The sequence below is a fragment of the Callorhinus ursinus genome, unplaced genomic scaffold, assembly GCF_003265705.2.
Source record: "Callorhinus ursinus isolate GAN/ISIS: 27379988/994484 unplaced genomic scaffold, GSC_fseal_2.0 scaffold1, whole genome shotgun sequence".
Lineage (NCBI taxonomy): Eukaryota > Metazoa > Chordata > Mammalia > Carnivora > Otariidae > Callorhinus > Callorhinus ursinus.
In genome coordinates this window covers 111,102,223-111,129,960 of record NW_027397063.1, presented here as the reverse complement: position 1 = coordinate 111,129,960, position 27,738 = coordinate 111,102,223, and the positions used below count along the sequence as shown (strand labels likewise).

The window sequence follows — 27,738 nt, the reverse complement described above, 5'->3', positions numbered from 1 at the left end:
TCACCACAGGGCGCCTGGGTGGCTCACTTGGTTAAGCAACTGCCTTCAGCTCAGGTCATGATCCTGGAGTCCTGGGATCGAGTCCCGCATCAGGCTCCCTGCTCAGCGGGGAGTCTGCTTCTCCCTCTGACCCTTTTCCCTCTCGTGCTCTCTGTCTCTCATTCTCTCTCTCTCAAATAAATAAATAAAATCTTTAAAAAAAAAAAAAAGAAATGATCACCACAAGTTTGGTTAACATCCATCTCCTCACACACAATATTTTTTCTTGTGATGAAAACTTCCAAGATTTATATATTTTTTTAAGATTTTATTTATTTATTTGACACACAGAGAGAGAGAGCGCACAAGCAGGGGGAACAGCAGAGGGAGAAGGAGAAGCAGACTCCCCCTGAACAGGGAGCCCAATTGCGGGGCTTGATCCCAGGACACTGGGTTCATGACCTGAGCTAAAGGCAGACACCTAACTGACTGAGCCACCCAGGCACCCCTCAAGATTTACTCTTTCAGCAACTTTCAAGTATGCAATAGAATATTGTTAACTGTAGCCACTGTACTATTCATTACATCCCCAGTACTTATTTATCTTATAACCAGAAGTTCGTACCTTTTGACCACCTTCACCCATTTCCCCTAACCTCCACCGCTGCCTCTGACAGCCACCAAACTCTTCTCTGTTTCTAGGAATTTGGCTTTTTTAGATGCCACATATAAGTGTGGCCATACATTATTTGTTTTTCACTGTCTAACTTATTTCACTTAGCGTAATGGACATTTCATTTAGCGTAATGCCTTCAAGGTCCATCCATGTTGTTGCAAATGATAGGATTTCCTTCTTTTTTTAATAACTGAGTAATATGCCATTATATATATATATATATATATATTCCACATTTTCTTTATCTGTTTATCTGTCAATGGACACTTAAGTTGTTTCCATGCCTTAGCTATTATAAATGTGGGGTACAGATATCTCTTCAAAATATTGACTTTGTTTCCTTCAGATGTATACCCAGAAGTGGGATTGTGGGATCATAGGGTAGCTCTATTTTTCATTTTTTGAGGGACCTCCGTACACTTCTCCACAGTGGCTGCACCAGTTTGCATTCCCACCAGCAGTGCGCAAGGGTTCCTTTTTTCCATGTTCCCCCCAACACTTACTATCTCTTATAATATAGCCATTGTTTTGATAATAGCCATTCTGATAGATGTGAAGTGATATCTCATTGTGGTTTGGAATTGTATTTTGTATTTCTCTGTAGATCAGGAATGTTGAGCATCTCTTTATGTACCTGTTGGCCATTTGTACATCTTCATTGGAAAAATGTTTATGCAGTTCCTCTGCACATTTTTTTAATCAAATTGGGGGGGGTTGGGGGTTTTTTTGCTATCGAGTTGTATGAGTTCTTTATGTATTTTGGATATTTTATTCTTTTCGATGTGATTGTAAGTAGGATTATTTTCTTAATTTCTCCTTCTGAGAATTTGTTGTTAGTGTATAGAAGTGCAACTGATTTTTGTACACTGATTTTGTATCCTGCAGCTTTACTGAATTCATTTATTAGCTCTGACAGCTTTTTGGTGGTTAGGTTGTTTGTGTATATATATATATATATATATATATCCATCCCTGCATACAGAGGCAAATAGAGACAGTGTTACTTCTTGCATTCTGATTTGGATGTCTTTTATTTCATTATCTTACTTAATTGCTCTGGGTAGGGTTTCTAGTACTATGTTGAGTAAAAGTGAGAGTGGGCATCCTTGTCTTGTTCCTGATCTAAGAGGAAAAGCTCTCAGCTTTTCACCATTGTGTATGATGAGTACCATTGACTTTGAGGCTTATGTTTAATTACAGCTTTAATCTAAGCCAAATCAAAGTTTTGGAGCTTATAACAGTGCTAGTCCCTACTTTACTGGAAGGGACTTTGGACTAGATAGCCATTCAGATTCCTTCCCAAGCTAAATGTCGGTGATTTCTGTGTGACAGTGCCCTTAGCTCTGTTTTTGTAGAGTTTGTAAGTGCAAAGGCGCCCCCCTACCCCCCCAAAAAAGTTTTGAGAGCTTATTTTGGGATCTGAACCAGAGAATCCTTGGATCTCAGGTACATGGAGGGCTCCTAGAGGTCACCCACGTGTCAGTCCCCCACAGCATTGCCAGCAGGTGACTACCCACCCTTGACCACCTCCTTGAGCAGGAGGACTCATTCTATACTGACACTGAGGCTGCCAACTTCCCACTGAACCATGCAGAAGTTTTCTAAAACATATTTTAAGGGCATGGAGTTCCTGCCCTGGGCACAGGTAGTGATGGTCCACAGGGGATCTGGTACTCCGTACCTCATCATGATCGAGTCATGGAATGAGCTGGCATTGAGCACCGGGTTTAGTCAAAGCTCTGTAGGTAAGTGGGCTTCAAGCCTGAAAAAGCCCTCATTGGTCAAAACACCTTGATCTGTAGCATGCATCAGTGTCCCCATTCATGCGTCCATCTAGAACAAAATCCCATTTCTGTGTAGTATTCTTAACCTGGAAAACACAGCTTTCAGAAAGGGGCTGTGGCAAGCTGCACTTACAGACGGGCCTGATCCACATGGCACCGCTGGGATTCTCAGGCCCTCTGAAGCTCTTTTTATTTTTTGCCTGTAAAATGTGGCTTTTACCATGCAAACCTTCGTTGTACATTTGTATTTCTCATTTTACAACCCTGCCTATTGAATGTTTTGTGCTTTCGTTGACATCATAACAAACTTCTGGTTGACACAGTTTGCTTGGAAAATAAAAAAGAATCAGCTCTATTTTTTAAGGGGCTTTGTGATGAGTAAATCATGCCAACTGCATGTTCTCCCATTTTTTGTTGAGGTACTTATAGTTGCTCTTGACATTCTAAAGTCAGAATATGCCAATTTCAGATGTTGCTGCTGGTGCAACTTTAAGAAGGAGCAAAGCAGTGATGTTGAATGCAACACAGGCTTCTCCCACAGGATCCGAAAGAGATCGCTGAGGAGTACGTAAGATTGGAAATCCTGGCTTGACGAATTAGTTATTTCAATCTGTTCTGGCCCTGAGAAGTGATCAGACACCTTGACAGGTTTATCCTTTGTAGAGCTGGGGGGAAAAGCCTCAAAGGAGAGAGGGGCAGGAAGGTATAGTTCAGAAATGGGGGGGGGGGAAACCTTTTAGTATTTCAGGGATTAGAAATACTAAATCTGTAGATTATCTGCCTCAAATCCTTTCTGGAAAGAAATGGTAGGTAAATAATTCATGTTGCATATTTAAACACATGTAAAATATAGAATAAACGGTCTTGTTGGTAGGACATGCTACGTGAGGGATGCTGCCCTCCCGTTTGTCACTGCGGAATTATACCTGAGCAAACCAGCGCTGATGTTCCTTAAACATATAATTAGGACTGTATGTGCGTTGATTGCTAGATCTGACAAGTGCTGGTACTGTCATTATTTTTTAGAATAATTGTGTGTGTTGTCGAATCTTCTCCAGTTGTGGGTTATTGCAGACATTCCCTTGCTCCCTTGTTCCTAACAGAACTCTTGATTCTGTGCAGGCCTCCACCCTCTCCCTTCCTCCATGGGCCTCTGCCAGGAAGGAGGTGAAGCCCAGTTGGTTTCACTCAATCGCTGTGGTCCCTTCCCCGTGCCAGTGATGAGTTTGCGCATGGGCTCATGACACTGTTCTGGCAGTTGGACATTAGGGGAAGCCTGCTGGAGGGTTTCTGGGAAAGCCTTCCTTGCTTCCAGGAGAAATGTGCAGGATTGTCCCTTCTCCCTCTATAGATTGCCCAGTGTGACCGTGATGCCCACCAGTATGACCACCATCTTTAAACCCTGGGGGGGAGGTCATCTTAGGGAGAGGACAAAGACAGGATGGCAGAGAGACCAGAGATGGAAAGATCCTGGCTTCCTGATGCTTTTGGGGTGCTGAATTAACTAGCCTTGGAGCCGCTGTTCCTCACACTATGACTCATAATGTGGAGAATATGGATGAGTCCCTTTGCGTTAGTGAGGCTTTCCTGCTACCTGCATCCAAGCCATCTTCGTAGATGAATAAATAATTTAAGATAAAATAAAAAAATAAAACTCAAAAAGAACAAAGGTTATTACAACCGTGACACGTATATCATATCTTAAGAGTGACATTTAAAATGTGTGATGAGATTTTTCTGCCGAATGCAATTTGTCATGACTGTGTGTTTATTCATCACTGCCTACAGAGGGAGCCCCCATGAAGAGGACTAGTGTCATTTAGTGCTAGTGGCAGGTTCTAGTTAGGATATTGGTTTGACTGCTTTGACAGAAGTGAAATAACAATGATTTTAAAAGGTTGTGAGATTGTTTCTTCTCTCCCAAAGCAGTTTGGGCTGGTAGACGGTCAAGGAAATGGGTAGTCTGCCCCATGAGGTCATCCAGGGTTCTTCTCTGTTATCCACTAGGATGTTGTCTCCATAGGCATCAAGAAAGCTGGCTACCCACCATGCCAGTGTTTCAGAGCATGGGAAATGGTGAAGAAGGAAGTTCAGAATGAGATAGGGCAGACAGCCTCCTTTTGACCCAGAATTGCATATAATACTTCCAATCACAACTCATTGGCCCAAACTTGATCATATGGCAACAACTAGTTGCAAGGGACTCAGGAAAATATCATCTCTAGCTGGGTGGCCGTGTATCCAGCTAAAACCTAGAGGATTCCCTTAGGAAGAAAAAAGAGCAAATAGACTCTGGGAGACAGAAACATCTGCCACACACAATATGTCCTATACAGGGGGAGGCAGCACATAACAAGGAGAGCGTGCTAGGTGCCACACAGATTGTGAAGCAAGGATTTGAGTTACTAGAGCCAGTCTCCCTGAGCAGCCTGGAGCCTTTGCCAGTTCTGACCTGTCCTGGCCTCTCTTCTGGTCAACCAAAGGACTTGAATCAGGTGATGTTTAAACCCTCTCCCAACTCTGACCTTCTCTGGCAGGGTCCTGCAGACCTTCTATTTCTAGAGTGGGGGCAGAGATGAAGGGGAAGCGGGGTGAGTACCTCATACGTGGGTTGTAGGTATTAAAATCATAGGAGAAGTCACTGCTAACCTATTTGGCACTTAATTAGGAGCCAGGTACTGTGCTAGGTCCCTTACACCTGTTAACTTCACTATCCCTAACACAGCATGTGAGGTGGAGCCTGTGGTTGTTCCCATTTCATAGGTGGGGAAACTGTGGCTCTGTAAGGGTTTAAGAAAGGCTTCAGCCCTAGCCAGCTGATCCCTGAGCCCACACGCTTAACTCCGTGTTGTGGGAAGGGCTGGGACATGAGGTGGGATTTGTGGGGTGTGGCCAGATCGTAGCGAACCATGCAAGGAGGGCTAAAGAGCCTGGGGCCTGATGCTACCCTTTATCCAGGGCCAGTTTGGGGGTCGATCTGCAGCGTTGAACAGCCCACCGCCCCGTTACCTCAGGGCCAGGAGATGGCTCCCGTCACCACCTGTCACATCTGCGCCTGACGTTGCCATGGGTTACATCACCTTTCACTACTCCAGGGGAGAAGACTGGCTGTTCTGTTGGAGGAGAGTACCCTGGTGAGAGAGGAGCCCTGGGAGGGTCAGCCGTGGGGCAAAGTGCAGAACGCTCAAGGGGAGAACCACCACACACCCTATAGGCATCCTTTAAGCTGTCGCCCCTGTGAGAGGAACACGGAAGCCTCTGTCCTGCTCCGGTCCTGTATTCCCAAAGGAGGCTGGGGCTGGGAAGACACCGGACCCTGGCCCCAGAAAATGAGGGTCAGTCCAGGAAGTCGGCCTGTCCCTTAAGCTGACACAGATTGGTGGCATGGATCCTGGGATCACACTCCCCCTGTTCCGACCTGGAAGTCAGGGGCTTTGTGCCAAGAGGGGACTCTAGGGAGGGAGTGGGCATCAGTGCATGTACTGTCTGGTGCCCTTGGTGATAGGACTCCTTGGGGTCATCAGGCAGGCTGGCCCGGGCAGGGGGAGTGAGACCCTTGCAGCTCACCTGGCCCTGGGTAGCCAGCTTTCCCCAGGCACAGCAGCCTCACTGCATGTGCAGCTGGTGTGGGGTGCCTGGACTAACCCACCTCCCTTCTGTGGCTCCTGACACTCAAACAGTGCCACAACCCCCGCCCCATTGCCCCCCAACAGTCAATAGAGTTTCACTTGGTGCTGTCTCTTTGGTTCCTTCTGTTTTCCTAAAATGCAATTATAAATGCACCAGCTCCAGTCTGCTCTTCAAGACTGAGCTCTAGCTGAGCCTCTTGCAGGAAAGCTGTCCTCCCTCTCTGGGCCTAGGTGGGTCTCCTCCTCCCACTCCCGCTTCTGCCTCACGGCACTGGTTCCATATGGTGTAATGGTCTTTTTACTCATTGTTCCACTGACCAGACTGTGAGCTTCCTTTCTCTTTTTTTTAACTTTTAATTTCAAACATACACAAAAGCAGAGAGGATCATATAATACATCCTCAAGAATCCATCAACCAGTTGTTAGTTTTGCCAGGAGTTGTCAGCATTTTGCCACTCTTGATTTATTAATTCCTCTTCAACCTTCCCCCCCCCAATATTTTAAAGCAATTCCAAGATCTCGTATCATTCTGCCGTATATACTTTTGTACATTTCATCTGTGAGCTTCAAGATGGCGGAACTGTGTCCTGAATCCTGTGTTCTGTGTCCACAGCACTGTGGATGATACCCGACACATATTGGATCTTGAGAAATAAGGTGGTTTTGAATCGACTGATTGACCAGATGAGTGACTTGGTTTCGACCTTTGGAACTGAGCATGCACACTAGCTGGAATTTGAGTAACTGGAATGTGAATAACTGCTAGGAACCCACAGCTTCCTTGGTGTCTGCCCTGCGGCCTGGGGGTTTCTAGGAGGTTCTGAAGTCTGTCCATCATTCCTCAGACTTAAAGGTTGGTTTATTTTTAGCCAAGCATCTTTGATTTTGCAATTAAACTCTACATTGAGGTGACGTTGGATAGAGAGGACTATTAAGATGTAGCTTTTAACTGGGTGTTATGCACAAACAATCGTGGAACACTACATCCAAAACTAATGATGTAATATATGGTGATTAACATAACAATAAAAAATTTTAAAAAAAGATGTAGCTTTTACCTTTGCTTGGTTCATATTTAGTTCACAACTATAGCCTTGGGTTTTTTTTTTAAATTATAATAGTGTATTTACTTAGGCCAAAGTGATTAAGACCCAAAAAATCAAAGTATAGAATACATCTAAAGCATTTTCTTTAATAACATCTTTCTATTCCTGGTAATGATATTTTAACTACACAAATAAGAGATAATTAAATACACATTTTTCTTTCAAGCAGTTGTGGTCCTGTTTAAAACCCTAAATTCTGTACACTTTGAAGGGGACCCTGAGACCAGAGTCATTAGACGTGGCATTTCCCACTCTTATGAGGTAAAAATCAGACCAGCGCTTGGGCTTTGGAAATTTCTGGGGGTAGAATGGTAGTTTATAAAAATGCCTTTGACATGTTCCTTTTTCCTCTTAATTCAGAAACAGTACTTACCATAATATAAAGGGAAGTACCTATCAACTAGTCCTTTTTTCAAAATTATATTCTAAAATATTTCCTTTCACCATTCAAATCTGCTGTAAAATTAAAGTTGTCTGGGTTTTCTGTTTGTTTTGTTTTTTGCTGTTTCATCAGGAATTCAGAGTAATAATTCTGTTTCTGGATTTAAGGTATTTTTACTGTGTGGGTTTAGCACAGGCACTAAGGCAGTGCCCAGTAGACATCTGATGACTACTAGTCACTGTTACATGTTCAGCCTGGAACATAAAACAGTTGTTTCTACAGAGGTATTTATAGGAGTTGGATTGGGTCATGATGCCATATTGAGCCTAGAGCGTCTTTTCCTTGGAAGGTGGTGGGACTTGAGAAATGTCAGAGGACAGGGAGATGTGAGGACCATGCTGAAGTAGGTCATAATCCCAGCATCTCACCCTGCTGCTGTAGCAGTGATTCTTCCCATGCACTTTATTTTCTGGGCTGTGAGTGAGCAGGCTCTGGGGTTTCAACTGTGGACCCAGAGGCCTGGCTGTCACTTGGCATTACTTGAACAAATGTGATGGAGTGTCCAGCGGAGCTGTAGTAAACCCCAGGAGCGTTTGCATAGAGCCCGCCTGGAAGGAATATGCGGGAAGATGCCTGGAGGGAACTCATGGATTGCATGACTTCTTGAGTGGCTGCACGAGCCTCCTCCCTATGGATGAAAATGAGAGTGGGCCAGAGCTCAGGCCACAGAGACAGAGCCCTTTGGCTGGTAATCCTCATCTTCTTAGGACGGAACCCAAAAGAAACTGACACAGATATTCCAGGCTGGAAAAGCTGTGGTGGTGCCGGGGCACGCCACAGATGAGTCAGCCAAAGGAAGACTTGTCATGCTGGGGGAGTCAGGAATGAGGCTGCAAACGTGGCTGCCTGCCCTGACAGCTGGGGCTGGCGAGTAGAGATGTGGCCAGTGGCCAGGATTTGGAAGAGGAACCACAGCATGGGGAAGAAGCAGTAGCTCGGGGGAAGGGGCAAGTCTTTGTGTCTAGATGATGGTGCAGGGATCTGTATGATTCCTCCAGAGCTGGGCAAACACAGCATATGCCCGCTGCCACTGCTGTGCACCTCCCTGCCTTCCTGCTCTCTCATTCTCTTATTCCCACTCTCATTTAAAGATGGACATCCAGGACTCAGAGAAATGAAGTTAGTTGTCAGAGGGGCACACACAAACTAAGCAGCAGAGCAGGGAATTGGCCCAGATCTGCCGGTCTCTGGAGCCGCCTGTTTGCCACCATGTCAGGGCTCCTCTCCGTCTCTCGCACTGAGGAAGTGTCTCTGCCAAAGGCGTTTTTTCTCTGACCCGTGCACCCCAGGTCCCACCATGCGACCAGCACTTGGGTGCTTACACACACACATTGGGGTCCTAGCTCCAGCTGGCAAACACAAATGTCTTCAAATCCATGTGAATTTTAGCTACCATGTTTATTTAGCCATTAAAAAGAAGAATAAAGCATGACCTTCCTTTCCAAGTTTTCTAGGAAAATAGGCTCCAGAAGAAGGTGTGTGTTTTCCCTGGGGTTGAGGTCGCCACCCCCTCCAGGCTGTGTGCTCACCCCCGGGGCCATGATCACACTAGCATAAGTGGAAATAATGAGACTATGACCACATACCTGGCATTTGGTGTTTGGTGGTGCCAAAGGAGGGTCAGAAGGGGGAGGGTGCTGAAATCCTGGGAGTATTAAGGGGAAAAGGGTGGGTGTTCCCAGACTGGAGCTTGTGTCAAATGAAAAGCTGCAAACGTGTAGAGATGTCAGTAACCTAAAAACTAGAAGCAGTCAGGCAGGCACACAATCCCCGCCATCTGGTTAACCCAGCACATCCCCAGTATTTTAAATCTGGAACTAAATATAGCTCCTTTCCGAAAAAGCACTCAGCTTATTAAGGAAAGTAGAAAGGTAGAGTTTTGCATGTGCTTTCTGCAGATGATGGTACGGAGCTCTAGACCCTGGCTTAGGAATTCCTAGTAAAGATGCAAGCCATTTCCTCTTTGTTGTTATCAGTTAGCTTTCGTTTTGTATCAAGCTCCCTAAACTTAGTGGCTTAAAACAGCAACCATTATACTTGCTTGTGATCTGTGGGTTGGCTGTGCAGTTCTTTTAAGTCTGGGCTGACTTCCTGGTCCCCATCCGCTGGTGGCGTGGCTGGGCTGGAATGGTCTGGGATGGCCTTGCTCCCACGTGTGGTGTTGGGCAGGCTGGTTGAAGAGAGTTTCAGCGGGGGCTGCTTGCTTTGGCTCCATGTGGTCTCTCATCCTCCACCAGCTAGCCCGGGTGTCTTCCCATGGTGGTCTCAGTGTTCCGAAAGCAGCGAAGGAAGACAGGCCCCAGTGCATTAAGTACCTTTAAAGCCTCTGCTTACAGCTCAGTTAACTGTTGTCCCCATTGGCCAAAGTCAATACCTTGTCCAAGCTTAGAGTCCATGTGGGAGGAAACTACACAGGCCATGGATACAGAAAGGCTACAAATCCACCATGCTATAAGCCTAAGGTCTAACTCAGTAAGTAGTGGTTATTTCCACCTAATGCCACTAGAAGGCAACTCTGAACAGTCTTGTGGTTCATCCTCATGTAAAGAGGCAGTGTCAGGTAAAACCATAGGCAGAGTACTTAGTCGTCGTTCTGGTGGCCTCACCTGCCAGTAAGTGTGGTGGAAAATCCCCCAAGAGGCCGGAGGCAAGAAGTAGTTGAAGAGCCAGACCTGGCCTAGCATGGGAAGAAAGATCCTCACCTCCCACACCCAAACGCAGAGCAATCAAGTGGCAGGTCTGGTTTCTGAGGTACTGGAGCAAAAGACACCACTGGGCTTAGAAGTCAGAGGTGGGTGATTTCCCAGGGCCAGCAAGATTGTTTCCCACGCCCAGAGGGAGAGAGGCTGAAGACAGCATTTGAGCTGGAGCTACAGAGGGAGAGGTGAGCAATAACGTGTGAACCTTCAGTACTCACATACCTGGAGAAACCAACAAACAGGTGAAGGAACTCTTCCTGTCTCCCAGGAGGAGGGAAGAAGCAGCAAAGTGAACTGAGAGAAGATGAGGAGGGTATTCCCTCCTCATGCTAGTAACAACCTTTGTCTTTTGAATGTCTGTCATATGCTGTATGTAGACTTTAATCCTCACAACGTCCTGAGGTGATTAGCCCCAATTCACAGATGAGGAAACTGAGTCTCAGAGAGGTTAAGGAATTTGGCCTGTGTCACTGAGCTGAGTGCTCTGGCCTAGGTCTGTCTGGCTCTGTAGGGCTGCTCCTCTCTTTCCCCACAGCGCTGCTGATGTGGTCCACAAGAAAGAGCTTCTTCAAGCAGCAAGGGCTGCAGAGCTCTCCTATCAGGAGAGTTCTCAAAGACCCCAAAGGCCATCTCCCAGGCAGGAACGCTGGAAGATGCTCATGTAAAGGAAAAGATGGTGATCTCAGAAATTGGCATGGTGACAAAAGAGTGAGGAAGGCGTCAAGAGAAACCCCAGAATATTTATGGTCGGGAGTTCAGAGATACCCCAAAGGAGACATATCCTCTAGAACCTCCTCCAGACTCCTCTGTGATCCAGTCTCCACCCGCACACCCCACTCACCCTCCCCAAATTAAAAGGGTCACCTTATAAGAAGGTCATTGATAAAGCAGAATAAATTCAATCAGGAATGACCAAGACAAAGAGAGGGTTCTGAAACCCTCAGGCTATTTAGTGAAGAGCTGTCAGCCATCTTCAAGTACCTAAGAAGCTGGCTGGCACGTGCCAAGAGCTAACTGGTTCTGTGTTGACCCACAGCTGGCAGCTAGAGTCAGCATGCACACCTGCTGGGGACACCACAACACGTAAAATGAACTGTAAAGGCACAGAGATCTTGTTTTGTATCTTGTCACTGAGACGTAATAACCTGTACTCTTGAGTTTGGGTTTTCTGCCTGCATATTAGAAATGCATGTGTCTGTCCTGCAGAGTGTGAAAGAGGTTGTGTCAAGGGCCCCACATGGTGGCTGGTTCACATTGTGCTCTGTGGATGGAAACCTAGGGAACACTGATTTTGAGCAGTTAGAAGTTCCTGGTCCCTGGAGAAGCAGAGCAAAGGTAGAAGGCTTCTAAGGGGAGGTGCGAGGGTAGCCGAGCATTGTTATTCTGCCCAAGTGGGGTATGTTTTGAAAACACTGTGGCCAGTGTTCACAGGTGAATGTTGTCGCCTTCCACGCACATCCCCTGGGAGCTGGGCCAGGCAGTAGAGGCTGTCTAGGGTGGAGGACAGAAACTGTCCTGGGTGGCCTCGATTGGTTAAGCGTCTGCCTTCGGCTCAGGGTCATGATTCCAGGGTCCTGGGTTCGAGCCCCACATTGGGCTCCTTGCTCAGCGGGGAGTCTGCTTCTCCTTCTCCTCCCCGCTCCTGTTTTCTTTCTCTATCTCTGTCTCTCAAATAAATGAATAAAATCTTAAAAAAATAGAAAGAAAGAAACTGTGACCCGGATTTTACTTAGGTTGTTTGGTCCCTATGGGGAGGTTTACTGTTGAACCTGCTCAGATGAGCATTACCAAGGATACCCCCAAGGTCAAGGTGGTCCAGAGCCACCCAGGCTTAACACTTTGTATCTGGGATTGGGTTTATCAGCATCAAGGGTTCACCTTCGTTGTTAGCACAGAAAGGACGACCTGCAGTGCCACAGTCAGGCAGACCCACGCTCTGTCTCATACTGTGACCTCAGCTTCCTTGGGGGTTCAATGTAGAAGCCAGTGTTTCTCACCAAGCACAGATTCTGCTGAGCTGCTTTTAGATCTGTGTGTGTCTTTTTAAACACTCTCAACTGGAGTTTATGAGGAATTTGAATTTTGGAAACAATTATTTGGGGTCCCAAATATATTAAGTCCTGGGTAGGATCAGCCAGGATAGTATGCTGTATTAGCCAGGATGCTAGAGAGCTTGCGAGGCTAGTGAGTGCCCTCCAGGTCAAGGAGGGGGTGTCCGCAGGAGGAGTTACAGGCCATCTTGGGACACTAGGCACTGGTCCTTGCTTAGGGGTGGTGACTGAAGGGACAGAAGCAGTGATTATTTGAAGGTGTAAAATTGGGATCTGTTTGTCAACGGAGATGTTGGTTGCCAATGTACAAGCTCCATTGTGAGGTACAAGTATATTTTTGTTAGTCTTTTAGCAAATGTTCTCTTTTTGTAGACAGTCTGACAAATCCCTTTAAAGGAGTGGTTCTCAAACTCCCTTGCAGGGTCCTTCCTGGGCTTAGGGGCTGGGAAACAAGGGACTCCAGGGCTCTGGATCCTGCTTCATTCCCTACAGATATGCTTTTTTTAAAAAAAAAATAGATGATATAAGATAGAATTCACAAACCATCCAATTCACCCAAAGTGCACAATTCAATAGCTTTTAAAGATTTATTTATTTGAGAGAGAGAGAGAGCATGCGTGCACGCATGGACGCACACGCACACACACACGAGGGGGGAAGGGGCAGGGGGAAGGGGCAGAGGGAAGGGAGAGAGACTCCCAAGTGGACACCACGCCGAGCTTGCAGCCGAAAGTAGAACTCGATCTCATGACCCTGAGATCATGACCTGAGCCCAAATCAAGAGTCAGGGGCTTACCCGACTGAGTCACCTAGGTGCCCCTCAATAGCTTTTGGTACATGTGTTCACAAAGTTGTGCAACCCCAGCCCTCACCATGTGAGCAAATGAGCTTTTGTCTGGTTGTGTTTATTGGGGCTCTGAAGGGGATTGTATTTGAAGGAGGAAAAGATGCTGCCGCTAAAATCAGGTTTGAAATTATTGTTGTCCTCTTACTATAACAGGTTGGACCTTTTCTGAAGAGAGTGTGGTTTTCAAGTTCTGTTTTAAACATCAGAGAGAACAAGCAGAGAAACTTAACTGATGGGTTACACCCTCGAGCAGCCATTCACTTTTCTCACAGAAGGGCCTCATTCAGCATTTTTGAAAGTCGTTTTGCACAGCTCTGACGTGATGAGAGGAAAGGAGAGTGGGTACAGTGGGGCTGCTGCAGGAAGGCAGGTGGGCACGGCAGAAACAGGGTCACCAGTCCAGATGGGGGAGGTCTTCCGTTAGCAGATGGGGCCACTGAGTGTAGCGACAAATCCTCTGGCATACTCCAGCCATTCCTAAAGGTGTGACTATGGGACGCGTGGCGGTGATTGGCGTTCAGGTTAGTGATTACAGTTTTTAAAAGACCAGAATCATATCAGCAAAATATTCACCAAAAAAGGTTGAAGATTTAGAAGCTGGTTGTCTGAATGGGCTGAGCATGAGCTGGTCCGTCAAGACTTGAGTGTCTGGCACACGGTAAGTTGCTCGATAAAAGCTCCTTACATTTTGCTTTGGAAAGGTCCTGCTGGGAAGTGTTTCATTCTGTGTTGATGTCGGATAAACGCAGCAGTCATGAACTGGTTTCCTCTTATTAATTTGAAGGGCGCATTCTCGGCTGGGCTCATTTGGGGGCAAAGACATAACCTGCTCTTGTTCCGTGACTAGGATTCACGCTTCCCTGCTGGAGGACTGGGCTAATTGGATTATTTTCAGTTGACAAACTTGGTTTTCCACGTCGGAGCACATGTTTATTGCCTCTGTTTTGTTCACAGGACGTGTTCCCGATTGGAGGTGAAGCCATGAGCAGAAAATAGAACCGACAATAATGCTTTTCCGCAGTCGCTTCTTGCTGCTGCTGGCCCTGGCGGGGCTGCTGGCCTTCGTGAGCCTCAGCCTGCAGTTCTGTGAGTATCGCCTGGTGCCGCCGGCTCGTGGGAGGGGAGGGGGGCTTCATTCCGAGATAGAGGGCCCTTGTGGGGAGGAAACAAGCAGGCCCCAAAGCCTTTGTTTTTCAAATGAACAATGCAGTTTAAAACAACCGAGTCTTTTTATTATTGGTACTCTTGGTGGATGGTTGTGAGTACAAACCCTAAACCGCTGAGCTTTGTCCTGAGTGTCGTTTTCAGCCATAAGGAACTAGAGTGCTCACCAGGCCTCACAAAATGTTTTTGGCTTGTGCATAGGTTCCTAAACTGCCCAGTTATTCCTGGACTCTTAGATTCCCAAGGGGGAGACACTGAGCGGCCCATTGTGAGCCGGGGTGTTTAGCCTGCTGGTTGGTTCTTTGAGGGTTGGGTGTCTGTTTTCTGTTCAGTGGGCTATGAGGCTGCAGTTGTTGGAGAGCATAGGGGATTAGGTACCAAACTCAGTTTCCTCTGCAGCAGGGACCATACACGGGGCATCTCATGTGGTGAGGCAAGGGCAGGACTGATGAAGCCAGTCCACGGATCTCACTGCCCAGCACTTTGTCCTTCACTGGGCGCCTGTGTTCAGGTTCGACCCCAAAGCTGCATACCCCACTGCTCCCCCCAAGAGAGGCCATCCTCAAACACAGATCTGGCCCTGGCACCTCCTTGGTTGTAACCCTGCAGGGGTGGCCCATGCTGTCCGGGAGGCTCTCTGTCCTCCAGTGGCCCCTCTCTCACGCCGAACTGCTTGGCGTTCTCTACGCATTTACGCTGTTCTCTGTGCCCAGATCCCGCCAGCCCCTCTGCCTGGAGCATCATCCTCCTCACGCCCCTCCCATCCTTTCCTCCACATGGTTCACTCAGTCTTTCTCTCCTCTAGGAACCTCCCAGGACTTCCCCCCCACCCCCTCAACCGGGTCTGATGCTTCTTTGGTGTATGTACTTCCAGGATGCCCTAAACCTGTTCCCCTCCTCACACTAGCCATATGGTATTCTAATGTTCAGCTCTTGTGACTCTTCCTCTTACAAGACTGTTCTCTGAGAGCAGGGACCATGTCCTGTTTCCCTCTATACCCCAGGGACTGCACTGCCAACCACACAGTAGGTGTTTCATGACCGTTAAACGAATGAATGAGTGAATCGACACCTGCTCTGAAAAGCAGGCTGACCCGAATTCCCTCTCCTTCTGGTGCCATATACTCGAAGCTGAGAATGTCTGTCCAATGCTGGGAATTGCGTTTTTGCTGTCACCTGCCTTCCCTCCATCTTACCACCGCACCCTGATGGATGGGAGGTACGTGGTCGGCACCCATCACTGCCTAGGATGGCTCTGTGAGGAGGTGGCATTTCTGTCGCAGTTTGAGTAATGGGAAGGAGAGCAGGTGGCTCGGCAAGTGAGATGTTCTGAGAGCGCTGAGGAATGTGGGAAAGACTTGGCATTTGGAATAAGTGGTTTGAAGAGAGGAGGCTTTGAGCAAGTTTCCCCTGATACACCTCCAATTTGTGACATACTCCATGTACACGTCTGGTACCCACAACAGGCTGTTTCTAATACTAAAGACAATTAAAAATACTCATTTTATCGTGCCAGAATAGGAAACGAGGTCAAGAGTAGGTGGGCATAGGAAGTTTAAAGATACTCCAGATGGTTAATGAACCATAAAATACGAATCCTTTCCAAAAAATGTGTTAGGACTCTCAGTAGTTTAATTGTTCATAACTTTTCATTAAAAATTTTCCATCCTTTGGCTGGGGAGGTAGGAGGTTACAATCAACCTTGACTTTTTATTCTACGAAGCTGACAGGATCTGAGACGTGAATGTGGGTTACTTGTGTTTGCTGCGTTTCTCTTGCATGAGGTGGTTTCCACGTCACTGAATTGGCCAGTGTGTTTTGCTTATATAACTCTTCTGAAAGTACCTTCTGTTTTAGGAGAGCCAATTTTCAGCCATACTTTTTTTAAGGGAAATTTTGCAGGGTAAATTAGCCTGCCCGGGTTGGAGCTCTTTATTCTTGGATACGTTGGAGTTCGGAAAGATATTAAGATATGGATGTTCTTACTGCTCTTCTACTTCTCGGTAAACTATAACTTTGAAACTTACCCATTTCTGTAGATATGGAGTTTAATTGCTTTATTTATTTAATTGCGTTGTGGCTTGCTGGTTATTACGGTATAAGGAACGGCACTAGCTGGTAATACAAAAGCATACCTTTAACTAACATTTGTGTTTTCATTCTTACCCTAAAATATGTGGACTTTCTTTTCATCATTTCTTTTGACTAATTTTTGAATAAATACCAGATTAGCACATGTAATTATTTTAGGTAATATATGTGAGGCAATCAAATATAACTTGGTTTTTCTCAGGCTTTAAGTGAGCCAGTATAGTTTTATTTGCTTTCTGCAATGATGATGTATTTTATTTTGTCCTGTTGGCTTTTTCTCATGTTTTGAATATGAGAAAGTTATGACCCGGGTTACAATTTAAAAATCAGGTTGTTTAAATAAGCATTTCTTCCTCTTGGTACAGAAAGTAGGGTCTTTGACCCCAAATGTATTTATTAAGTGCTTATGTGTGTCGCATTTTTCTACAGTGTCGGGGTGGAGGTGGATGGAAAGGTTATAAAAAAGGTTAAGATACAGTTCATAGTTTCTCAAAATATGTTTATTTTAAATAGTACTAATGACTTGCTGTAGACTAACAGCCTTTAATGAAAATCATTCGTTTTGTCTTTTCAAGTCCCGGATATTTTTGAGTTTGGAAATAGGAAAACTCTGAAATTCCTGATATCCAAATTGCAGAAGGGAACAAGTAAGACATACCTATCTTTAGTTATTCTAGTTAAAATGTGTACCAGTGTAAAAATTACTTCTCAGATTAAGGGAGTGCTTCATTGCAACAGGGCAAAGACCACCAGCATGTAAAGACTTGATTAGTTGTATTTCTGCTTTTTCTGCTCTTTTTTGTAATCGTCCATTTTTCCTCCTTCAGCCCAGCCTGTCCTTAATTCTTATTTTATGCTCGTTTCACCGTGTTCCAACGGCCATTCCCAAAACGGCGGTGCGGTGGCAACGCGCAGGCTCTGGAATGACAGCTTTGGGTTTGGATGCTGCTCTGCCACGTGGCAGCCCTGTGCCCTGGGCAAGTCGGACCTCTCAGAGCCTCTGTTTCTTCTTCTGTAAAATGGAATGAGTTGTGGCTGCTGCAGTGTCAGTGTGAGAACAGAGACCTTGTGGGAAACCCCTTGGCTTGTGGAAGCATAGTCAATGTAAACCTTTTATTTTATTTTTATTTTTATTTTTTAAGATTTTATTTATTTATTTGAGAGAGCGAGAATGAGAGAGAGAGAGCACATGAGAGGGGGGAGGGTCAGAGGGAGAAGCAGACACCCCCCCCCGCCCCCCCGCCAAGCAGGGAGCCCGACACGGGACTCGATCCCGGGACTCCAGGATCATGACCTGAGGCGAAGGCAGTCGCTTAACCCACTGAGCCACCCAGGCGCCCAATGTAAACCTTTTAAACAACAGCACAGAGTCCCATCGCCAGGTACCATGTTCAGAAACCGGGGCTCTCGGGGTCCCAGAGGCTGCCGAGGCTTGGGTTCCTTCAGGTGCTTGTCAGAGAGGAGGCTCCTGAAATATATTCTACTTCTTTTTGTTTTTGATCAGAGCCCATTGGCATGATAGTGGCCAGTCTACGCTGGGCACATGGCACTATATCTGGCGGTGATTTTCCTGGGCAGCGCCCCAGTTGACCAGAGCAGCTTCTGAGGAAAATACCAAAGATGGACTGGATGTTCAGATCCCCAGGTGGAAGAGGGAAGGTTACCCCGCAGCAGTGAAAGCCAGGGTTGTCTTCAGTATCTCAAGAGCCCTTTCTGCAGGGGTCAGACTTGTTCTGTGTGGCCCAGGTGACCATGGGGACCACATTCCAGTGGAGCGTCCTAAAAGTCAGTGGCATGCAGAGGTGGAATGCTTGGGGTGCAAACTCTGGAGCATTGCTCTGTGAAGAGGAGGATACTAGGTAGGTCATCGGGCCTGATTCCATTTAAAGTCTCTTCAGACTCTGAGGTTTTAGGAATTTTATCTTTTCTTGTTGATCCAACGCCATGAGTGTGTACAGCTTTGTCCTTCAGCACATGTTCCTTGAGTTTCCACCGTAGGTGAGGTCCTGGGCTGGGAGCTTAATCCGTCAAGGACCACAGCAGCTGTCTGTCCTACTGGGGGAAAATCACGAGCAGACGCTTGGAATACAGTGTGTGATGTGCTAGGAGGGTAAGAGGTGATAAATAACATGTAAGGTGACGGCGGGGGCAGGGGGGACAGTGGTGGAGAGCACGGCTCTAAGAAAAAGCCAGACTGCCCGGATTGAATTCCTGTCCTGCCACTTACCAGCTAGGTGACCTCAGCCATGTTATTGACCCTCTCCCGGCCTCAGTTTCCTCATCTGTAGAATGGGGATAACGGTAGTCCCTATTTCACAGCGTTAGTAAAGGATTTAGTGAGCCCATATTTTAAGACACCGATAACAGTGCCTGACACATAGTGATCACTGTATGTGTGTTTGTTAAATAAAATGAATTAGAGATCATTTATGGCAGGGTGATATGGGAGGATAGAGGACAAGAAGCTAATCCAGTCTGGGAATTCAGGGAAGACTCCCCGGCAGAGGTGACATCTGAGCTTCATCCTTGAGGGGTAAGTAGGAGTTGGCCGTGGAGGAAGGTGGGAGGGGCATTCCTGCAGAAGGAGGTGGGTGTGCAAAGACAGTGAAAGAGAGTAGGACCCAGTTAGTCACCTACGTGTAGCTGTTAAGTTGGACAAACGCTGGGGCCACCTCCATTGCTACATTATATCCTGAAGGCTGTGGGGAGCCAGCCACCGGAAGCAGGCAACAACACCAGGAGATTGATGGCTTGGAGAGACCACAGTCCAGGATTGTGTTTGCCCAGGTGTGGTCTCCTGAGCACCTTGAGCAGGGTGGCTCTGGAAACGTGTAAAGAATGCATGTTCCACAACCGAAAATGAGCACATTTTGCGCCCCTCCCTACAGAATCAGAATTTTGGCAGGCGTGGGACCCTCGAAATCTGCACTTTTGACAAGCTCCCTGGGTAAGTCTAATAAGCACAAATCCTGGGCACTCCCTGTTCGGGGGCTGATGGGAGGGTGAAGCCAGGTGGCAACTCAGGTGGTTTTGCCTTCATGAAAGACTGAGGGGGCACCTTGAAGGTATTGGCCGTGGAAGAAGAAGCAGAGACAAAGCGGCAGGCGAGGGTGTGGGACGCCGAGCTAATTGGGTGGTAGAGTGGGCCAGGGTGAGGGGAGAAGGGGAAGACGCCATGATGACCCACAGGAGTCTGGCTCAGGTAGTTCAGTAGATGCCTCATTCAGTCAGGCATTTGTGTGTTCATTCACATGAACGTCTCATCTCCACCTGGGTTAAATATGCCGAAGGCTAAAGAAAATGCCCAGAATGTGGACTGGGAGGGAACCATGTGGGGCTGATGGCTCCCCGGGTCTAGATAAGGCCCAGGCAAGTGGACAAGCTGGGTGTGGAGCGGGACGAGGAGTTGGAGGTGTTGAGGAGGTACCTGAGGGCCAGCTGGGTACCGTGTCTTGCCGGAAAGTGGTTTCAGGATCTGAGCCTTAGAGAGACCCTGCTGGGGGACTTTGTGTTCACTGTTCCTGAAGCCCTGACCTGGGGAGACCGGGAGCATGCAGAAGCCACTCCAGACTGACAGTTTTGTTTGGCTCAACCAGTGTTTTCGCATTTTTACATTTATTTACCAATGTTTTAGAACTTAGGCAATTTCACGTAAACTTCTAGCCCCTCTTTAAAAAAAAAAAAAAAACCTGTCCAGCAAGCCAAGACCCATGGTCTCTTGCAGGGACAGTGGCTGGAGCCCGCAGCTGGGTTCTGGCCGCCCCCGTCGTGGGGAGTACAAGCTCTTCCGTTCTCCATGGTCTCCACTTGCTGAACCGTGGCACCTTGGGAGTTTGCGCCCTGTGGTACAGGTAGGAGGAAGAGGGGACAGGGCAAAGATGAGATCCGGGCAGACAGAGGAAGGGAGGCCATGAAGGCAGCAGAATGGCAGGTGGGGCCCCAAAGCCGAGGGAAGCAGGTAGGCAGCTGAGGAGCCTCTGCTTAATCAGCTCTGTGTCTGTGTTCAGTGGGCACCCCGGCTGAACCAGCTTAGTGTGTGTGAGTTGTATATATGTGGTGTGTGAGTGGCGGTGTGTGTGTGGTGTGTTTGTGTGGTGTCTGTGAGTGGTAGTGTGTGTATGTGGTGTGTGTGGTGCATGTGAATGGGGCGTGTGTGAGTGGTATGTACGTGGTGCATGTGAGTGGTGTGTATGTGGTGTGTGAGTGTGTGTGAGCAGTGTGTGTGCCCTCTGGGAAGGAGAATAACCAAGCTTTGCTAGAGCAGTGTGTAAATTAAAAGAAAATTGCCTCTGAGAAGGAGAGTGAGGAGCCCCTGTAAGGTGCCTGGGTTTTGTCACATTTGCCTTGGTTGTTCAGACCCTGACTTCAGCCTGCTCTTCGTAGTCGCTGTTGGCATTCACGGCTCCCACTCTTTGCAGGCACCCTGAACTCCATGCTAGATGGTGGCAGGGATTTTGCTGAGGCACAGATTTGGATTATAATAGCTGGGAATGAGCTCCTGGCTGCTGAGCGGGCCTGGCCCTGCCAGCCAGCCAAGGGGCTTTGTCACTCCTGCTCTTCATCCTGTGTCTGTTTTATGGAGAAAACCATGTGCCCTAGGAGTGTGTGTGAACTGGGGATTCCTGAAGATTTTAATGTTTCCATGGCAAAGGTTTGGGGCTGCAACCCTTAGAATGCCAAGGGTCTTATATACTATGTACTCTATTTTATTTATTTATTTTTTTGAAAAGATTTATTTCTTTTAGAGAGAGAAACAGTGCACGAGCAGGGGGAGGGGCAGAGGGAGAGAGAATCTCAGCCAGACTCCCTGCTGAGCGCAGAGCCCAACACAATGAGGGGGGCTCCATCTCAGGACCCTGAGATCATGACCTGAGCCGAAACCAAGAGTCAGATGCCCAACCAACTGAGCCACCCAGACGCCCCTATGTACTCTATTTTAAAAGCCACAGTAAGATTCCTCCTGGGATTTTATTTTGGTGAATTGGAGTCAGAAAAAAATGAGGAATTAAATATGAGGGCTTGCATTTTTAACCTAAGAAGTTCATCATTATCACTTAGGTTTTACATTTAGTATTTTTTTTATTTCAATTCTTTTCTTGGAGGTTTTGAGTGCTTCCTGTCCAACTACCCCATAGAGTTAAATAAATATCTGTGGGTGAAAAAACTCTGTAGGTGTCAAAATTAAGTGTGACAAATCAGCTTTCATCATATGTCTTAAGTTTATGTTGTAGTTACATAACAGGGGGAGGGCAGAGTATCATGCCCTTCCATGAGCTAAAAATGACACATTTATGTGTGGGGGTCATTTCTAGTATTCTTCTGGGGGTGGGGAGCACAGTGTTTCTCTCCTCTCTCCCCCTCTCCCTCCTTCTTTCCTTCCTTCCCAGTTTCTGATCTTAGAGAATTTCTACTAAGAATAATTAAATAAGAGGATAGAAATGTATATTTAAAGATGTTTATTGCAGCATTGCTTACAGGAGGCAAAGGCGGGGAAGGCAGCCGAAGAGTCCAACAGTAAATACTCTTGCAGCCATTATGCTGTGATTACACAGATCCGTCTGTATTCACGTGCAAGGGTGTCCATGATATAATAACTGAAAATACATACGGTGTTTTATATGGGAATACGTGTGTGTGTGTGTGTGTCAACTCAACAGTTTTCGCAAGAAGGTGATCTCCCGTTTTAGAGAAGAGACTATCGGGGCTAGTTAGTAAAACAAGACAATGTTAATAAAAGTAGCCAGCGAACTCAGGGAGGGTACCTCCCTATGCCAAGACTGTGTGGGGAGAGGGACAAAGTAGGAGAGAAAGCTGGGGGATGTTTGCATTGGAATAACTGCGGGATGGAGGGGAGCTGAGCACACAGTGGGAAGGAGTTTGTACCAACTGCACTGATGAACTTGGGCCCCAGTCCCTGTTGTCTTGGCAACAGGGCACCTGCTCCAAGCTGGATGACATTTAAAAAAACCAAAAAAACCTGAGAAAGTCCACCTTGACTTGAGGTCAGTGGTAACTGGAGGTGGAGCCCCGTGATCTTGATAGCAGCTCCACCCCGAGGGAAGGGTGGCCAGGTGGTTGGGGGGTGGGGGGGAAGGACCAGGAATGAGGTCTTGAGGGCAGAATCTGAATCCGGAACATGAGGGTGAAGTCAGGCTGCACCCAGAGAGAGCTATGCAACTGTCTCGCTGTCGGCACCCAGCGCCTCACACGCCCAGCAGAGCCAGGCTGCCCCTGGGTGGGAGGGACAGGAAGTCGACCATGATGCATGGCCCCTCTCTGACCTGTGGGGCTTAGGCTGCAGCATCACCTCATGCCCCTCCCTTGATTTCCTGTGTCATCGAAGGGGCTGGACCCCTCTGCCCGGGGGTGTGCCTCTTGGGGAACCTGGAACCCAGCCAGAGCTCTGCCTCTCCCCAGCCCCAGGTATCCAGCAGAGGGTGGGCTGGCTGGTCAGTCCAGGTACCTGAGGGTGCAGGCCCCTCTCTCAGCACTGTCTCTCAGTGAGGGGGCTTCCCTGAAGCCCGCCCCCACCCCTGGCCATCTCTTCCTTGTCACCCTTTCCACAGAGGGCAGATGACCAGCTGCCTTCCTGGGCGGTTGGTTTGGTGGCCTCAGTGGGGTTTAGGGCTCTCAAAAGGTAGGCCTTTGAGACACCGAAAACTTACTTGTTAGTTAGTTAGTTAGTTATTTGTCAGAAAGAGAGAGAGAGGGAGGGCATAAGCAGGGGGAGCGGCAGGCAGAGGGAGAAGCAGGCTTCCCGCTGAGCAGGGAGCCTGATGTGGGGGCTCCATCCCAGGACCCTGGGATCATGACCTGAGCCGAAGGCAGATGCTTAAGTGACTGAGCCACCCAGGCGCCCCTTACTTGTTCCTCTTGAGGGGAGGGGAAACAGTGTCCTTGGGCCTCAGTACCCTCCTCAGAGCAGGGACTGAAGCATAGATTAACCTCTGGCAGGACATCCAGCCACACATATGCACTAAAATGTAGACTGTGGGTTGTTCTGGGTGATAAGATTATGGGTGATTTTCACTTCTTTTTATACCTTAGTGTTGAACAGCTATTTTAGGATGAACAAATGTTTATGTGAGTTGTAAAGCTAGCTCCCTTTTCATTTTGAAAAAAGAAAAATCTATCAAGGGTGTCAAAATCAGAAAACTATTTCCAGGCACATTGGGTTGTTAGCCTGAGTCCACAGATGTCAGCATCGTCTTGTGTGGTTTCGGAGTTTCCTGTGAACCCTCAGAAGGCAAATTCAGAAGCTTGTGCATGTAGTCCTTTTTCAGGGTTGAGGAGCAGTAACTTTTATCAGATTCTCAAAGGGGAGGCAGGGGGATTCGGGCTATGAGATGGTTAAGAATGACTGAGGTTCTTTTCACAGTTCTTTCTGGGGGCCTGTCCTTGGATGGCTTTTTGATTTCTAGTTTCTGTCATGATTTGGAGTCCTTGGTGCTTCTGTCATCTAACCCAAAGGACCCTGTTTGGGCCAGGCCAGTTATCAGTTGCCCCAGAGAACAGTGAGATTTCCTGTCCCCTCTGGGAGGCCACAGCTGGGTTCAAGCTCAGGCCACCGTGGGAACCCTGTCCCTGTGCTCTGGCAGTCAGTGGACTTAGGGCTTAGTGGCTGACATCAGAGGGAGGGTCAGGCAAGGAGCAGATAAGAGCTTGGGAACAGCCTAGAGCAAAACCTCTAGCCTGCTGAGTCCCAACCCCGTGAGCCATACCTCCTTGTGGTTTGCTGGCTCCCTAAATGGGACCGGGCTTATTTATCACTGGCACCAAAAGCACTTACTAGATTCTTACCTAACGGTGGTTCACCATGAGGCAACAAGAATGAGGGATGAAGAATAGTTAAGAATAAGGAGAACAGGAAAAGTTGGTACTGTATTGTGGCCCAAAGTAGATAGGTCAGAAAGGATGGATTCAGCTGCTTGATCAATCTTGTCCACGTAGGGGCGCCTGGGTGGCTCAGTCAGTTAAGCGTCTGCCTTCAGCTCAGGTCATGATCCCGGGGTCCTGGGATCGAGGCCCTCATCGGGCTCCCCACTCAACGGGGAGCCTGCTTCTCCCTCTCCCTCTGCCTGCCGCTCCCCCTGCTTGTGCTCACTCTCTCTCTCAGTGTGTCAAATAAATAAAATCTTAAAAAAAAAAAATTCTTGTCCATGTAAAACCAAGTTTCTCAAAGTATGCAAATGTGGACTTGCCTTCCATCTTGCACCCCTAAGCATGATTTCTACTCCTGCCTGTAAAAGCAAATGGCCAAAGGCAAATAACAGAATGGGTCTCCAGTTGTGGTTCTGGCTTATATTTGAGAATTACACACAGACATTTTTATATTCGGTGCAGGGTAGAGTCATAACGGACCTTTAAGACAACTCGGTGGATTGAGGAGCACTGAGGGAATTGTGGGAACTGCCAGTAGAGCAAATCGTTATTCTTTGGCAGGCCAGCGCAGGAGACAGAACTCGAGAGCCTTTGGATTATTGGGGGATGCTAGAACTAGGGATGTTTTAGCTTATAAGAAGGTGACATCTTGGGGGCGTCTGGCTGGCTCAGTCAGTAGAGCAAGTGACTCTTGATCTCAGGGTCATGAGTTCGAGCCCCACGCTGGGTGTGGAGCTTACTTTAAAAAAAAAAAAAAAGGTGCCATCTTGGGTCAGCTGGATGTATTTAAAGGAGTCAGAAAGGCTGCCAAAATTGGGTGGTTGAGAGGGGAAGGGAGACTGGTTCATTGTGCTTCTGTGAAAGGTGTGGACACAGAGGGTCAGCATCCCTTCCAGATCCCCAGGTGAAGGGAGCACCTTCTAAGAGCCTGGAAGTAGCCAGAATAATCCCCTCAAGGGGACTGGCGAGCAAAGAGCACTTCTTTATCCCTCCCACACGGCAGGCCCCGTGCGGTGCTCCACAGGGGATGTCTCAGGCCATCCACACCACCACTCTGGAAGGGGAAGGGAATGAGGCATAGTGAGGCAGGAGGATTTGCCCAAGGTCATGCAGCCAGGAAGTAACAAGGTCAGGACTCGAACCCACGTTTGTGACTCAGTAGTCCGCAGCCCCATACCACCTCCCTGCATTCAGAACCGTGGACAGCCATGGCAGCAGGGGTGAATGAGGACAGCCCTTAGCGGCCCTGGAAATGACAAGTCCCAAGAGGTGACTACCATCCGCTGGGGAGATGAGCAGCCCACGGCTAGGTGGGGAGGCAGGCCCTGGAGCGAGGAAGGTAAAAGGCAGATGGCAGGGCCACGCCTTTGGCCCCATGAGGGTCTTTGCTGGTGTGGTCAGTGGTGTGACTCAGGCAGCCGAGCCAGTGATGGAGAGGTGAGCCAGCACTTTCGCCCCCTCGTGTTTGCCTTCACCGGGACACCCGAGCATCCCTGACACCTGATTTTGGATCTGCCAGGGTGTCAGTGTAACAAGAGGAGGAGCTGACAACTAAACCACATAAGCCCAGGGACAGTAGAAAGCAGCCTACAGCCTCGGGTAGGGATGGCAGGAGGCCACCTGACTTCTTATAAAATTGCTTCTTCTACATGGGGAAGCCGTTCTTTCCTGGAAAGGGCCCTTTTTGGCACAGTTGGCTAGACTCGAGTCCCTGTCCCTAGACCAGTCAGTATGGCAAGGGTGGGATCCTAGAGGAGCAGCGTGACAGTCCCCCACCCAGCCACGGGGTTGGCATGGGGGGAAGTGCCACTCCAGAGAAGGCGGGGAGGGGTGGTGATCTGACCCGGGGATTCGAGCCCCCACGATGCTCAGTCAAGTCTGATTTGAGGCGTCTGTGAAGGGCTTGCATACTAGTAGGAGGTTCTTAAGGCTAGAGCTAGTGGAGGAAGGCCAGGTGTGCAGGTAGATGTTTGTTCTCTGTCCTGTACCAGGGCCCTGATATGGGGAGGTGAGCTTGGGCTCATGGGCATTGGCTTGGTGCCCTGGAGGAGGGGCTCTAACCTTGTCCGTGTGCGAGTCAAAGTGTCTCCCTGGTAATGAGCTGGCAACAGACACACCTGGCTGTAGGATCACCTGGTGATCCTCTGGATCACTGAGTTTGTCGAGGTAACTGAGGTGGCCTAAGGCCCAAGGCCACACAGGCGCTTATGGCCTAGGGGCCTTTGCTGATAAGTAATGATCTGATCCTGACCCTGGGCCCTTGCCCGTCTTTCCTCTGTCCAGTGAAACACTTCATCAAAAGCGTGGAGCACAGCACCGGGCTCAGAGTAGGCTTCCGGTTCAACAAGCGGCATAGGGGGCCTGCCCTGTGCTGGTTGGACGGGTAGTATAAAGATGAAAAAGACCTAGCCCTGACCCTCCGGATGTTTGGGGTGGCTGGTTGACCAACTGTGGACACCCCTGTTGATGGGTACTGTGCCGTGAGCCAAGATGGCAGCAAGGACCGGGGGTGGGGGGCCAATGGAAGATGGATGTCGGGGTGGGATGAGGGTGGTTAGACGCAAAAGGAGGGGTGTGGGGGAGAAACACCGTGTGGCCATGGGGGCAGGTCCAAGCAGTTCAGGACTGTGAGGACTAAGTTGGGGGCGAGGAGGTAGGAGGGTGGATCTGGGGGAGACATCTCACCCCCTGGCTTCTGTGCATCAGAACCTCCCCCAAACGTCTAGCATCTGGAGGACCCATCGAAGGGCTCTGTGTGGGCTGGCCCTGCATTCTGGTGACTCAGGAGGGTGCAAACAGCACGGGGTGATCTCAATAACTAGTGGGTGAGGCCGACAGGCCCAGATGTCAGGGAAGCAGCAGATAAAATCTTTCTGGACTGAAGGCCTCTGATTATCACCCAGTCTTTATCTGTGACTTTCAAACCACTGCTTCCTTGGGTTGTGAATGGGTCCTTTGGGCCCAACTACCATGGTTCCTTCTTATTCCATTAGGTCACTTAATAAAAATGCCATAAACGGGGTAGCTTATAAAACAACAGAAATTTATTTTTTTCAGTTCTGGAGACTGAAAGTCCGGGATCAAAGGACCAGCAGATTCAGTGTCTGTGAAGGCCCGCTTCTGAAAAGGCATCTTTTCTCTGTAAACTCAGATGGTGGAGGGGCAGGGAGGGGGTTACTCTTTTTTTTTTTTAATTTAATTTTATTATGTTATGTTAATCACCATACATTACATCATTAGTTTTTGATGTAGTGTTCCATGATTCATCATTTGTGCATAACACCCAGTGCTCCACACAGAACGTGACCTCCTTAATACCCATCACCAGGCTAACCCATCCCCCCACCCCCCTCCCCTCTAGAACCCTCAGTTTGTTTCTCAGAGTCCAT

General features: G+C 48.1%; 1 protein-coding gene across 12 annotated transcripts in view; it reads left to right on the top strand.

The window, feature by feature from the left end:
* Window positions 1-27,738, top strand: part of PXYLP1 (2-phosphoxylose phosphatase 1) — a 71,173-nt gene that overhangs the window by 21,385 nt on the left and 22,050 nt on the right. For 5 of the 12 annotated variants that reach the window (XM_025881396.2, XM_025881414.2, XM_073899186.1 and 2 more), the window contains one exon: window positions 14,168-14,299. In XM_025881396.2, coding sequence (XP_025737181.1) covers window positions 14,221-14,299 — 79 coding nt within the window. In that variant the 5' untranslated portion in view covers window positions 14,168-14,220. Of the gene's footprint in view, window positions 1-6,681; window positions 6,922-14,167; window positions 14,300-16,362; window positions 16,381-17,383; window positions 17,573-17,972; window positions 19,002-19,356; window positions 19,416-27,738 lie in introns of those variants that run through there. The other 7 variants (XM_025881408.2, XM_073899206.1, XM_073899176.1 and 4 more) reach the window with 6 other exon arrangements.